At 56.1% G+C, this 14,001-nt stretch overlaps 1 protein-coding gene across 1 annotated transcript in view; it reads right to left on the bottom strand.

The window, feature by feature from the left end:
- The window catches only part of MDGA2 (MAM domain containing glycosylphosphatidylinositol anchor 2), a 193,508-nt gene that overhangs the window by 131,859 nt on the left and 47,648 nt on the right, over window positions 1-14,001 (bottom strand). Inside the window, exon 4 of the mRNA XM_044436278.1 lies at window positions 9,590-9,786. Within this exon, the coding sequence (XP_044292213.1) occupies window positions 9,590-9,786 (197 nt within the window). The remainder of the gene's footprint in view (window positions 1-9,589; window positions 9,787-14,001) is intronic.

Raw genomic sequence — 14,001 nt, 5'->3', positions numbered from 1 at the left:
AGCCTGGAGGACTGGTGCCGGAGGTCAGACTAGATGGCCCAAGGAACCCCTCCTGACTCGCTCTGCTTCTCTGTTTCTGTGACTGTTGTCTCTGGGGTCGCAATGGGTCGGGCACGACATCTCGAATAGCATCGGGGTGGGAGTGAGGAACGATTGCTCACGAGCGCATGGGGGGAGACTGCACAACGGGCCCACTCTGTCTCCCCCACCGCGAGTGGGGGCTTTGCAGATGCTCAGCTGCAGTGCAGGGAGCCACTGGCCCAGCCGGCCGCAATACTGGGGCAGGGAGGGGCTGTCCTTCGCCCCAGCAGCCACCCCAGAAAGTGCCCCGGTCACGGCAATCGGATGCGTAAAAAGACCACAATGGTTCGCTTGCAGGAGCTAAAGCCACCTTCCCGGTGCCTGGGCGGCAGTGCAGGAAAACTGCCCGGACTCCGGTTGGGAATCAGTGCTCAGGCAGAGCAGGCGGGGGCCACCGTGGCTGTCGTGAGAGGGCTCTCGGCTGAAAGCAGAGCAAGAGGGCTTCCAATACATGGTGTCCAAAGGTCGGGTCTGTGTACTGGAAGGTTCCCATCCCCTCTCTGCATGTGAGAGGATACGAAGGGCTCCCCTGCCGACAACAGTTCATGGTTTTCCCAGTTGCAATGTATGGCTGTGAAAGTTGGACCATAAGGAAGGCTGAGCGCCAAAGGATTGAGGCCTTTGAATTGTGGTGCTGGTGGAGACTCCTGGGAGTCCCTTGGACCACAAGGTGATCAAACCGGTCAGTGCTAGAGGAGATCAACCCTGGCTGCTCTTGAGAAGGCCAGATCCTGAAGATGAAACTCAAATGCTTTGGCCACCTGATGAGAAGGAAGGACTCCCTGGAGAAGAGCCTGATGCTGGGAACAACTGACAGCAAAAGAAGTGGACGGCAGAGAATGAGGTGGCTGGATGGAGTCACTGAAGCAGTTGGTGTGAGCTTAGGTGGACTCAGGGAAGGTGGAGGACAGGAAGACCTGGAGGAATGCTGTCCATGGGGTTGCGATGGGTCGGGCACGACTTTGCAGCTCAACCAAACAAAACAAAAATAAACCACTTGATGTTGGAGGTGGGGTGATCTGTTTGGCTTAGCCTTGTGAAGGCAATTATGGATGTGTGCAGAAAGAAACGACCTCTGAAGGTGGAGGGTGAGAAGAGCCCCGCTGGGTCAGGGAAGGGTCCATCTTGTCCTGCATTCTGGTCACACGTTGGCCAACCAGCTGTTCAGAGCAAAGCAACAAGTACGACTTGGTGCCACGGGCGAACCCAGGAATCCTTCCTCCGATATGGAGGTGGGAGAATGTCACCAAGCCTGCAGCTCCTCCTCCTCCTCTTCCTCCTCCGTGGATTCAGCCAGTCCCTGGTAAGGCCATCCGGTCTGGTGGCCGTCCGTGCCTCTTGAGGGCATTCATGCGAACTGACCTTGGGACCGGGCATGGGATGAACTGAGCACGTGTCGGGCGATGTGTGGGTGTCTTCATTGAGCGGATCCTTGCACTTCCACTCAAGCTCAGGGCTTCAGGCAGGGCCTGTCAAGCCTACTGCAAGCCGAACCGGAACGGCCACAGTTGGGTTGGAATCTGGCAGGGGAAATGTGGACGGGGCACCATTTTGGATTTGCGGGAGGTAGTGGCCTTCGGAAACGTCAAAGGCAGAAAAAGAGGAAGATGAAATAAGAGATGGCTTGGCTCCACCAAGGAAGCCACACACTTGACCTCAGCACAGCTAAGCGCAGTGTCACGCGCGGAGCCCTGGGACGGCTTTCATGCATCGAGTCGCCATTAATCAGACGGAACTGGATGGCACAGCGCAACAGCGGTGGTCCTTTGTTTGTGTCCTCGCAGAACCAGAAGGAGGGGCTCTGGGCAGCAGAGGCTCTTCAGACACTGGGGTCCGTACTGGGGCGCACTGGCACTTTGGCTTGTGCCTGGAGAGAAAGCGGGCGCCGGTGCAGATGTCACAACTGACTCAAGGTAAATTCCCATACTTCCCAAACGCGGATCCCCGTGGACGAGTCCCAGCTCGAACGTCCGGCTGTCCCAGGACGGTGCAGTGAAGGCAAATCGTCTGTCTTCTGGGGCAGTGGTGGGGGGAGAGCAGAGGCCCACAGAGGTTCCCATGCTGCCTGCCAGGTCACGGGGACACCGGAAAACACCAGGCGGAGCGAGCCGTGCTTGCCCTTGAGGCCTTTTACTCCCGGATCGACATATGCTCCCCCCCCCCTTCTGATTCCCAGGCATATTCCCAGGACTTTCCCACCGGATCCACAGCTTATGAACATATAGAAGGGTATTATAAATCCGTCTTAGACTCAAAGCTCAGAGGTGCTCAAACCCTTTCAACCTGAAGACCAAGCTCGACTGTGTTTTGGCTGGAGTCCTGCGCTGAGCAGCTGGTTCGACACAATGGCCCTCCAACCCTACAGCTCTATAGGTCTGTGCAGAGCAGATCTTGGGGGGCACGTCCCCGCAGTTGGCTGAGCCCAGGGCAACCGGGAAAGCCCCAAATCCCAGCCTATTTTCAGTAGGAGCTCTTGCGGCTGGCGGCTGAACCTGAGGAAGGGTGTCTCAGCCCTTTGGAATGGGTGGGGGGGGACGACCACCATCGAATGACTGGCAGGGGGAAAGGGGAGAAGCCGGGGAACCATCCAAAGAAGGCCACCCTGGGACTCCAGGTGAGCCAGGTTTGGTGTTCGGTTCAGCAACCCCAATCCAGCCCTGGGGCGCATGCTCTGGTCAAGGACATCTCGACGTGGCTGATGTCCCAAGGCGTCCAACCAAGAGACTTTTTGACTGGAGATGCCAGGGACCAACCACCACCATGGAAACGGCACGCCTTGCCCCCAAGCCGTAAGTCCTTCCACGTTGGGGAATGTAGGAAACGACTCCAGGAATCTTCGACTTTTAATTACATTGTGTCCTCTTTCTAAACGCCTTTCCAATCTCATATTCACCCAGAGAGAGCGACTAATTCACGCCGACCTCTGATAAATATAGAAAGGTTAGCGATAAGCCTTCGGTTATCAACACGGCACCTTGATTTGTTCATTAAATTCAAAGCAGAAAATGAATCCCAGGCAGAAACCGGAAAACCAAATGCTTTCCAAAATGGAATCTAATTTAATGTGACACATCATATAACCCAGTAAGAACTTATCTAATAAAGGAGATAATAATAAACATTTCCGTATCATGGCATTATTAGGCAAGAAATCCCAGCTCACAAGGAGCCTTCACTTTTAATTAAATGCTCAAAGAGCATCAGCAAGCCTGTTTGTGTCCATTTCTCCAATAAAAATAAAATAAAACCCGATTTGCGCACATGGGATGAAGCTAAAACTTAATCCCCGAGATCATTTCCGGCAGGGGAATCTCCGTGGGGCACTGGACCCGGTCCTCTCCATGGGAAGGGCAAGTCTCACGAAGGAGCCCAGCACGGGGGGAGGGGGGAGCAGCTCACTGGAGCCCCGTCATGGAGGGGGGCAGCTAACTGGGGCCCCGGTGAGCCCCCCAGCCTGATGCAGGCTTGCCAGGGGGATGCGAGGAGCGCTGCGCTGTGCCCACCCTACGCCTGGTCCAGCCAAGGCCTCTGAGCAGCTCCATGTGGGGCAGGGAGGCCCCAACTGTCCCTGGCTGTGCTCCCGTCTCTGACCTGGCTGCATGCACCTTTCCTGGGAGTCCCTCATGTACGCAAGGCGGCGGGATCTCCGGCCTGGGGCCCAGGGACTGGGGGGGGGGTCTGGCTGCAGTCCTCCAGGGTCCTGGGATGGCTCCCCCCTTTTCCCTGACCCACTGCTTCCCCAGCTGCCAAGCATTAGGCCATTTCTGGGCTGTCGTGCCCCCCATTGCGAGGCCGAACAGTCTCTCGGAAGGCAATAGCGCATCCAGCTAAAACGGGTCCACGGAGACACACGGCCCAGCCGGGGAAGGCCGTGGAGCGTGGTGGTGGCCCTTCCACGGAGCCCGCGGCCTTGGAGGGCCAGGCAGGTGCTGCCCGGAGCCGCCTGTGGCCCCCTTGTGCCAGGAAGGCCCCCTGCTGGCCAGCCACACCTCATCTCCTGCCCCTCTGTAATGCGATCTCTTGTTTGCACCCACGGCAGATGTGCAGCTGCCCTCCATAAATGGGGCAAAATTGCAACTGTGGGACCGAAAGACGATCCACCCTATAGTGACCGAGTGCCAAGACAGAGCCGAAAGAGGAGAGCTTGCTGATGTCCTGGTTGTGACGGACAAAGCAAAAAAAATATGTGTAATTTGGATAGACACTCGGATCTGATATTCTGTATGTTATGTTTTTATGCCCGTGCTTTTATTGGAGTGTGATGTGAACGTGCCAACGACAAATGAACAGACGATGTGATGCTGGGCTGCTGGAGCGCCACCTCTTTCGGCTTCTGTGGTTCTCTGCGCCAGAAAAGCTGCACGGAGCACCAGGCAGACGCTGCGCATAAAGAAAGGAGTGGGCGAGTGAGAACATGGGGGTCTTCTGGCCCCACCCCCTGGTGTTTGGCCCCCGGAGCTTGAGAGTTGGGCCCTTTCCTTTGCCTAAAACGGCTTGCCAGTTTGGCAAAGTACGGGGGGTGGGCAGCGTCCCAGGGGCCACCGGCTAGAAAGCGCACGATGCAACCAGAAGGGTGACCCGCTCGAAAGCACTTCTGAAAGAAGCAAGGTCACATGGAGGGACTTTGTGGAACAGGGATAGGTAAGAATATCACTCGTTTTAATTTTGATGCGAATTTGCCCACTCCAGAAGTATCTGTATATCTGGGAGGGAAAGAGCATGAGCTTTCAAAACCAAAACCTGGGGTGGGAGGGAGAAAATCAGGTGCCAGGTCAGTCCAGGTGGAGCCAAATGCGGGGGCTCGCTGGGGACTGAGTCCCATGTGCTGGGCAGCGAGCGGAGAAGTCCGGCTGCCGGGAACAGCGCCCTGCTCGCCGCACCCCTTTCCCGCATGCCGTTGCAAGCAGAGAGAGGCGGGGGAGAAAGCGGCCCCAGGGGCCATGGCAGGCACCCCTGCTCGCTCGCCGTGTCCCTTTCCCGTGCGCGCCGGTGGGGGCAGCAAGCGAGGAAGAAGGCCGGCCACCGGGAACGGCAGCTGCAAAGGGGGCTGCTTGCACTCCGGGGGTCTGCAGACCCTCGTGGGCTCCTTCCGGGACTCAGGCCCGCTGCCTCTGACACCAGAGGGAACCCGAAGCCAGCGGGGCTCCCACGAACGCCTCCAGTCGCTGCATCTCACGGAAGGACGCCTGCAGTTTTGCTCTCGGTTGTGTGAAGCGGTCCTTGCTTGTCTCTGCCCTGAATCTCCCACCAGCCAGTTTCGGGGAAGACCCCACTGGGCTCTAGTATTATGCGAGTGGGGGGGATGTCTCCCTCTCCACTTTTTCTGCACCATGGCATGATTTGAAGGAAAGGAAAGGAAAGGAAAGGAAAGGCAAGGAAAGGAAAGGAATAAGAATCAGAAGAGGAACAAGCACAATGCAGTTTTTGTGGTTGCTGCTGCAATTGCTCCTATTCCGGAAAAAATATTTTGCTGAACCCAGCAACGCGCATTGCTTTGACAGTGGGATTGTTCCAGGTAATTAGTTCTAGCTGGGAGCCTCAGCCTGGTGCAGCTCCTATTCCGCAGAGCACGCCAGTTACTCCAGCCCTGGAAAGACGGATGCTGAGGCAGGAAGCCCAAGATCACGGCACAAGAGGCCCCCAAGCCCCTCCCCCCGAGGGTCCAGCCGGCCTGTTTTCCAGCAAGGTGTTGCCACTGAATCGGAGCGATAGAGGGCTGCCAAGGTAATCGAGAATGCAAGGGCGGGGCTTTCCAAGCCTTCGGTTGGCAATTACAGTACCCAAGAAAGCCGCAAGTTGTCCTGCGCCCGGTGGCAGGCCCTGTGCTCAGCGTCTCATTGGCCTCCTCCTGTGGCCGCTCGGCTGGGGAACCGGCACGTGTGGCCAGGTGTGTCCCTGCTCAGGCCCCAGGGCTGCAGTCTGGCAGGGACCCCAGGCCGTGGCAGCTCCCAGATGCTGCACTGGCGGCAGCCGGCAAAGCAACGCCAGGGACAAAGGGGCGAGAGGGAGCAGTGGCCTCCCTGGATCACAGGATCGCAGACTCACAGAACAGCAGAGCTGGAAGGGGCCCTGAAGGCCATCTAGTCCACCCCCTGCTGTTGCAGGACACCAAGTCGCACCATCCTACTCAGAGGGCTGCCCAGTTTCCCCTTGGATGTCCCCAGGGTGGGAGAGCCCCCCACCTCTCCAGGCAGCTGGTCGTCCTTTAGGGATTCCCCTTTTACTCTGAACTCAGGAAATGAGGGGGTTTTCTCACCTGCTTTGCTGCCCAGTCCCCAGATAAATGAATAAATAAATATCCACAGCCTCATCCACTCTGGGGCACATCCAGAAAATACCTCCCGACTGCACAAACGGAGAGCAGGTGGAGAAAGCACACGGACACACGGACTGGGCGGGGGGCGGGGATTCTTTCTGGGATCAGATGTAAAGATAAAGGAGGCACCCCCCCCCCATTCACAGTAGGAGAAGCCTTGCAGTGGGGCAAAAGAGGCCATGAGGCTGAAGCAGAGCCTTCCTGGGCTGCCCCAGAGGGCTCTTGGGGCAGCTGCAGGACTCCCTGCCCCCTACCCAGACTGAACGGGTGGGGAGCCACCCGCCGTGCCCTCCCCTCCTGGGGGACACTGGGCTTTTCCTGCCTAAAGGCGTGCAGGAGGTCTCCCTGGAGAGCTACAGAGGTAAAGCAAAGTCCAGACTCTCAGGAGAAGGGGGGCGAGAACGTGCAGGCTGGCAGAGCACGGAGCTTGCCCAGAGCGCCCCAATCCGTGGCCAACTGGAGGCCGAGGGAGACGGAGAGGCACTGGGGTGAAATGCACACAGAGGGGCGAGCCTCCGACCGGCGGCAAATATTCTCTCGCCCGGAGAGAAGATTCCCAGAGCGCTCTCCTCTGCCGGAAAAGGACACTGTTACTCTGCACCGCCCAAGGCGCGCATCGCTCGGTTTCGCAGCGCGCTCTCTGGGGCGGCCTGATGCATCGACCTTGCGCCAGCACGCGTGAGCCCCCGTGCGGCATCCCCAACCGCTCCTTCGGGGAGCTCCCCTGCTGCACCTGGAGACGGTGCCGGGGCTGCTCGGGGGCAAGAGGGCACACGAGCAGCCCCCGGCCAGTGGCCGACCCTCTCGGCCTGGGGCGAGAGGGTGGCCGCGTTCTTCTCAGAGCCTGGTTCCAGGCTTTAGAGGGCCAACGCCTTGATTTCTGCTGGAAGCAGCCAAGCGATGGAGGCAAGGGAAGAGCGTGCCTCCTCTCTGGCCCCGGCGCCTTGCAACAAGCCCCAAGAGCAGAGCAATGGCGCCAGCGCTCTGCTCTCCCAGTCAGTGGGATGCCGCGCTAGCATCCCTTTGGGAAGCATCCACAGATATTTCGGTGCATCTTATGCAGGAGAGATTCTGTTCCCCATACACTGGGTGCCCTGCCATCTGTTCCAAAGAGAGGCTTGGTTAAGTTGACTGACGGTGGGCCAAACGAATGCGCTTTTCACCCATATGCTCTGGCAATGCCCAACCTCTGCCCCTGATTGAGAGGAGGTTAGGAGACCCTGGAATTCTCCATCGGAAGCCCATTTAACATCAACAGAAGTGCAGGGTCTACAGAACTGTCTCCCTGATCCTTTGCAACAAACACATTTGATCCCACATGCATCCAAAAGCCATAAATGAATTTCCTATGCTCTGTCTGTTAAATAGCAGTTACAGGACTGATATTAAGCACTGGAAAGATAAATAACAACCCTTTTCCAATCTCCGAATTGGTAGAATTTAGACCTCACCTGTGCATGGATAAATATAAGGATATTTGCCTCGCCTTTGCCGACTCTTCTACTTCTAGTGCCGGCAGTATCTTACTTTAGATAGCTAAAGGCATATGAATTTCTTATGAATTCATTACGACAGTTTCACCTAATCTTTAGGCAATGCAGCTATTTTTCTTTGTTCATTCAGTTTTATGTCTTTTGTTCTTTTTGTTTTGTTATAAGCTTTTGAAATGCACAATAAAGAATTTATATAAACAAAAAAAGAGAGTCAAAACTATGAGTTCTAGCATGATTTGTGCAAATTGCACCAGAATTAGGTGCCTTCTGGCTTCCAAATTGCACCAATCATACAAATAGTGCAATTTGCACAAATTTCCTTAGCATTCTTTTCCAAAAATGTTCTGTCTCAGAGATGGAAGTCAACAAGGAAAAGCCTAACTTGGCCGATTTCCTATCAAAGGGGCAGGAAGCCTGTTGAGTTCAAATAATCCAACTGAGCTGCACAGGCAGCTTCAGCTCCTGCGTAAGACAGAAACACAACAACAACAACAACAGCTTCCCAGCATCAGCACACCCCTAGGAATCTATGCCTGACCCACAGCCAGGTGGGAGAAGAGTCCCACATTTCAGTGGGATGCCTCACCTTTCCTGGGGGCCTGTCTGCACCTCTCAGGTGTATCAGTTCAAGAAGCATCCATTGCAACTAGACTCCCAGGGGCCCGTGGTGCCCCGGGGACCTCTACCGTCCATGGCACGCGCGTCCGCGTGGCTTGGCTTGGCCGACTGCCTGCAAAGCCCCCCGCTGGGCACTGGGTGCGCCGCCTCTTCTTCTCGCAGGCCCCGGCTACCTGAGGACGCCTCGCCGGGTGATCCTGAGCAGGCACGAAAGGGGCAGAGAACGGCCGTCTCTCCCCGCCCTCGCTGCTGGCGGAAGGCTTTCAACAGGGCCCCAGCCTGCGCTCGATCCGACTCGCCCCACATCTTCTGCCAACAGCGCCATGGTCTGCGCCCCGGTTCTCCCATCAGCTGCCTCATGCTGGGAAGCCTCGTGCCTCCCCTGCAAGGGGAGGTGGTCCGAAGAGCTCAGCTTTAAGAGGCAGTCACCTCGACCTTTTCAGATGCAGGGAGGGAACCGCCAAGTGAGCACAGGGAGGAGAAAGTGGGGCAGAGGCTGCTGACCTTCTCAGGGGCCCCAGGAGGCCAGACTGGGGCTCTAGGCAGGATCGGGGCAGTGTGGGTGCCATCTGGGATCCCCGCTTTGAGCATGGAAGCCGCCATCTTCAATGGAGCCCAAAAATGGACCTCGAAGTCGTGCAAAATGCAGATATTTTGCCCCAGGCATGCCTCAGCTCCCACATCCTGCCTAGAGGCAGGGCGGGCAGGGGCAGCAGCTCCCAGGGCACTGGGGCTCCTCACGCGAGCTTTCGAGGAGCAGCCTTGGGTGCCCGTGGTGGTGAAGCTGCTGAGGGGATGCCATTCAGCACCACGGAGAGCTCCTATACGAGAAGCTGCGACGGACCGGCTGACGGGAGGGAGGGAGGGAGGAAGGACGGAAGGAAGGAAGGACGGAAGGAAGGATGGGTGGGTGGGTGGATGGATGGGGGCCCCACTGCATCCCCCCCCCCGTGGGGCAGGTTGCAGCACTAAAGTGACGGTGCAGGGGGGGGATCGCTCATCCTGGTGGTGATTCTGATGGTGATGAAGATGACGACGACAACGATAATAATAATAAACACGACTGTACCTTGATTCCTACCTGCGTAAAGAAGGGCTCGTAGATCTCCACCCCCTTATCGGAGCCCTGCAGCAGCACCTCCTGCCCTCGCCGCCAGCTGTACCGCACGGGGGGGTTGGAATTGGCCACGCATCGGAGGAAGACGGTCCTCTCGTAGTAGAACTGCTCCTTGGCTTCCCCGATGCTCTGGTGGACGGTCACGACCGGGTCATCCAAATCTGGAAACACACAGCAAGGGGGAGGCAGGCGTTCAGCAGCGCTGGAAGCCCCCAGAGAAGCGCACACACAATACACTTTGAGCCGACTCTCTCTGGGATGGCTGCACGCGTAGAGCCCCTGCGCGCGTTTCTCGCGATGAGTGTGATTCTCTTTGATGTTTTGAGAAGAACTTGCCAAAATGAACAGATTTGTTCCATAAATGGGATGGAAATAGTGTAAGATTAAAAAAGCAATTGTGAGAGATTGCGACATTGGTGACCCACCCATCCAGCAAGAGGACTGGAATGTTTAGCACTTAAAAAGTCTGGTACCCGATCCCCACGTGTTCACCATTTGTGATGCTAAACTCGGGCTGCCCACCCCTTTTCTCTGGCAGGCTTCTTATATTTAAGAGCCCCACAGGGCAGGCAGATAGAAAGAGGTCCTTCTTGTGACACAGGTGGCCACTGAATTTTGCTGGCTCTGATGCATGAGAATTCTGTTTGTTTCTCTCCCCTGGAATTTCCCTCAGATTCAAAAATATCTTCATGAAGTAGTTAGAAATACTTGCAAAAGGACGTTTAGTTTTGTTTTGTTTGTGTGTGTGTGTGTGTGTGAATATGGACAACACTGAGGATGCTCCTGCTGCAGTGTGTCTCTGATGTTTCTTGCGATGGCGAGCTGAAGAAGCATGTTAATTGAGAAGGTGTTTCAGGCGCTGTTGCCAAGCACTGAGTGACCTCTAGGTCAACAGAAGCACCTTTCACAAGAGGTACCTCAAAACATCTCTAGAACAAAACAGCAACATCTGGGAGGCAAGATTATCCCAACTCAGCTGGGGTCACCTCACGCCTTTGGGCGGTCCTGCCAAATTTGCAACCAAACTTTCAGTGAGTTTATGGAGACCGGTCCTGGTGGGGATTGTGGCTGATGGGAATGACTGTAGGCATTGCACGAATTGTGAGGAAATTCTCACAGTTAGTTCCTGAGGTTCTCTGCTGTCAGAGCAAAGGGAGGAAGGGGCCAGTAAAGGTGGAAGAATGTAATAATCTCCCTGGAGTATTCAGCTGATTTTCTTTTATTGTGCTGGCTGGACAAAATGTCTTACTAGATTATTCCAGAGCGAGCGTTTTGCAAATGCAATACAAATGTTAGCGGCACAGACTTGCTCCTGGCAACCACCTCACAAAGGATAGATCAGATGTTCTTCACAGAGATACTGCAAATAGCTCACCTTAATGGATATCCATATACAAACATGAAGTATATTGCAGGTTTAAAAAAAATAGACTAAAACAGAACGGAATCTGTTTTAGATTGAACTGGCAAATCCGGCAGTCCCACATTTCAGCTGAAAGCTGCTGAAGCAAGACTAGCCCTCACTGGTCAGGCCTCCCCTGGAGTCCTTGTCCAGTTCTGGGCACCAAGATTTGGGAGGGATGCAGGGAAATTAGAAAGGGTCCAGCGGAGGGCAACAAAGGTGATCCAGGGTTTGGAAGCGCTGCCCTGTGAGGAGAGACTGGGGGAACTGGGCATGTTCAGCCTTGAGAAGAGAAGACCGAGGGAGGACATGAGACCCCTCTATCAGGACCTCAAGGGCTGCCACAAAGAGGAAGGTCGAGATCTCTTCTTGCTGATGCCAGAGTGCAAGACATGGAGTAATCAAGTCAAGCTGCGACAACCCAGGTTCAGGCTGGACATCAGGAAAAGCTTCCTCATGGTCAGAGCAATACGGCAGTGGGACCGGCTGCCTGGAGGGGTGGGGGGCTCTCCCACACTGGGGACATTTAAGGGGAAACTGGGCAGCCACCTGAGTGGGGTGGTGTGACCTGGTGTCCTGCACCAGCAGGGGGATGGACTGGATGGCCTTCTGGCCCCCTCCAGCTCTGCTCTTCGATCATTCTCTGAAGTTCAGCGCAGGCCCACGTCTGCGCACAGGATTCTCCCCCATCCTCTGAACGCCGCCCTTGGCGGCTCTGCTTGTGGTCACCAGCAGCCTCCGGCCCAGCAGCCCGCTCACGTTCTCTCGCAGAGGAGAGCCGCTGCTCTGCTCCCAGGAGGCTTCGGCATACTAGGAGTTCAGAATGGACACGGGCACAGAAAACCCCCACTTTCGAGCTCTGGAATGCTTCCGGCACCTGTGGGGCCCGGGGCAAGATGTCCTCACCCCTAACCAGAGGACTGTTCTGGCCAAGCAGCTGCGGCAGCCCCAGGAGCTCCGGGGGACGATAAGCCAATCGGACCAGTCCCCCCGCAACAGGCTCCCTGGCCATCCATAGTCCAGCCGCCAACCTCGATATTCAGTGGCTCGTGGCAGCCCTGGGATGGCTTACAGACCTGTTTACTTCTGGGAAGGGATCCACCAGGGCGGGAATGCATCAGATTCCCCGGGTCGGCTCCCCGGATTCTGGTCCCCTTTGCAGCAGCCCAGCAAGTGTGCCCGGGTTCACGGAGCGCCCACTAGGAATCCTTTCCTACCCACTGCACAAGCTGCCCCCCGCATGCCAGGAGCAGCTGCGAGCGACACCGAAGAAGGCCGGGCAGGGGGAGCTCGCCAGGAAAAGAGCTGCCACAGCAGCCGTGCAAGCAAAGCCCCTCTTCGTGCCGGCTGCGGCCGCCCCTGGGGCCGCCGGCCACGCAGCTGGGCCTCTGCCGGCCATGCCGAGACTCCCCCACCCGGCTTGCTGTGGAAGGCCAGGCCAAGCACAAGGGGAAGCGGGGAGAGACGGGCTCCGGTGGGGTTCACCGCAGCCCTCTTCTGGGTACTTGGGGGACACCCCCAACACACACACACCGCTGGAAGCCAGTGCCTTGTTTGGGGTGCTCCCAGTTTCTCTCCAGATGGAGCGGCATTTGGCCAGCTCAGCTGGCTAGCTTTCCTGGGGGTGGTCGTTTGGCTACAGACCCTCGGCTCAGCTGAGAGTGGGGATGGATCTCACCCTGGGGCCAGGCACCAGCAAGGATCTGCACCCAGCAAATCTCCGGCTTGCCAAAGTTCTCCCGATTCCAGTTGGAAGCTCATCCTGACTCGACTGTATCAGATTGCGAGCTCTGCGTCTTCCTTTTCCACAGGAAAACCTGTTTGTATTTCCACGTGGGAGTTTCTTCGGGGTGCAGGCATTCTTCGCCCATCAATTAAACTGTGTGCATGCATATTTTTCAAAAGCAGTTACTTTTGAAGCCCATCTTCCAAATGCAAATGAGGCAGAGCCCAATTTGGGGGTTCCCAGCAGGGGTTCAGCCATTGCCCTGCTCAGCTGGAAACTCAGATTGCATCGGAGGCTGGTTTGGCTGATATTAGATCAGCCCTGATCAAAAGATGAACCGCGATTAATTTCTCATCCGTTTCTCAAACTTCTCGTGTTCAAAACCCCAAATGATTATGAGAAACTCCCCCGGTTTGAGTGGCACACAGGAGGACTGAATGCGGACAGAACGAAATTCCGCAGCCACACACGGAGCAGGAGTTTTCGTCTCCCCTCGTGCTCCGAAGCCGGAGGAGCTGCTGAGTGAAGTTGACGGAAGCAGGAGCAGAAGGGGGGCATTTTGCAGGGTGATTCAAACGCATCAGCAAAATCTTTGGCTTGCAGCCCCTTGTTCCTCAGAGAATTAATTGCTCCCATAACAAATACAAAAGTTCAATTAAAACGGGGTTCTCTCTCATTACTTCCCCTTGCCCCTGGCGCAGGCAGGCATTTTCACGCCGTGCCAGCAGGAATCTGAAATAGGCTCCCGCTCCCCTAAGCACACCTGAGTCTTGCGCTGGTTCCAGAAGGAGCCAGAAACAAAGGCCGATGACAAGGCCAATGTTGCCTCCGTTGCCGCATGCCCGGACGGTGTTTCCTGAGCAGCTGGCGCTCCCCTCAAGCCCCACTGCCTCTCTTCTCCCGCCCCTACAGGATCATGCGGTGTACATGCCCCACAAGCTGTGCGTCAGGGATGGGTTTTCCACACGCAACTGCCTTTCTGCAGCTCGGGATTCCCCCGTCCACACGGAGAGGGCTCTGCTCACTTGTAAAGCCATCTGAAGACTCGTGCTGGTGCGACAAGACGGGCACGTTTATTATTTATTAAAAGCATTCCTAACCTGTCTGCCACGAGCCACTCGGGACGGCTTGTGATACAAAACCAATGGAATAAAACAAAAGACCACAGCATCCGACTAGTTAAGACAATTAAACATTAAAATGACAGGGAAATAAAAAGGTTTTTGCTGATGTCGAAATGCATGTAAC

Source organism: Varanus komodoensis, unplaced genomic scaffold, assembly GCF_004798865.1.
Source record: "Varanus komodoensis strain SLA01 unplaced genomic scaffold, ASM479886v1 scaffold3, whole genome shotgun sequence".
In the NCBI taxonomy this organism is placed as follows: domain Eukaryota; kingdom Metazoa; phylum Chordata; class Lepidosauria; order Squamata; family Varanidae; genus Varanus; species Varanus komodoensis.
Note: the sequence above shows the minus strand (reverse complement) of the source record. Positions and strands in the feature narration are given on the sequence as shown.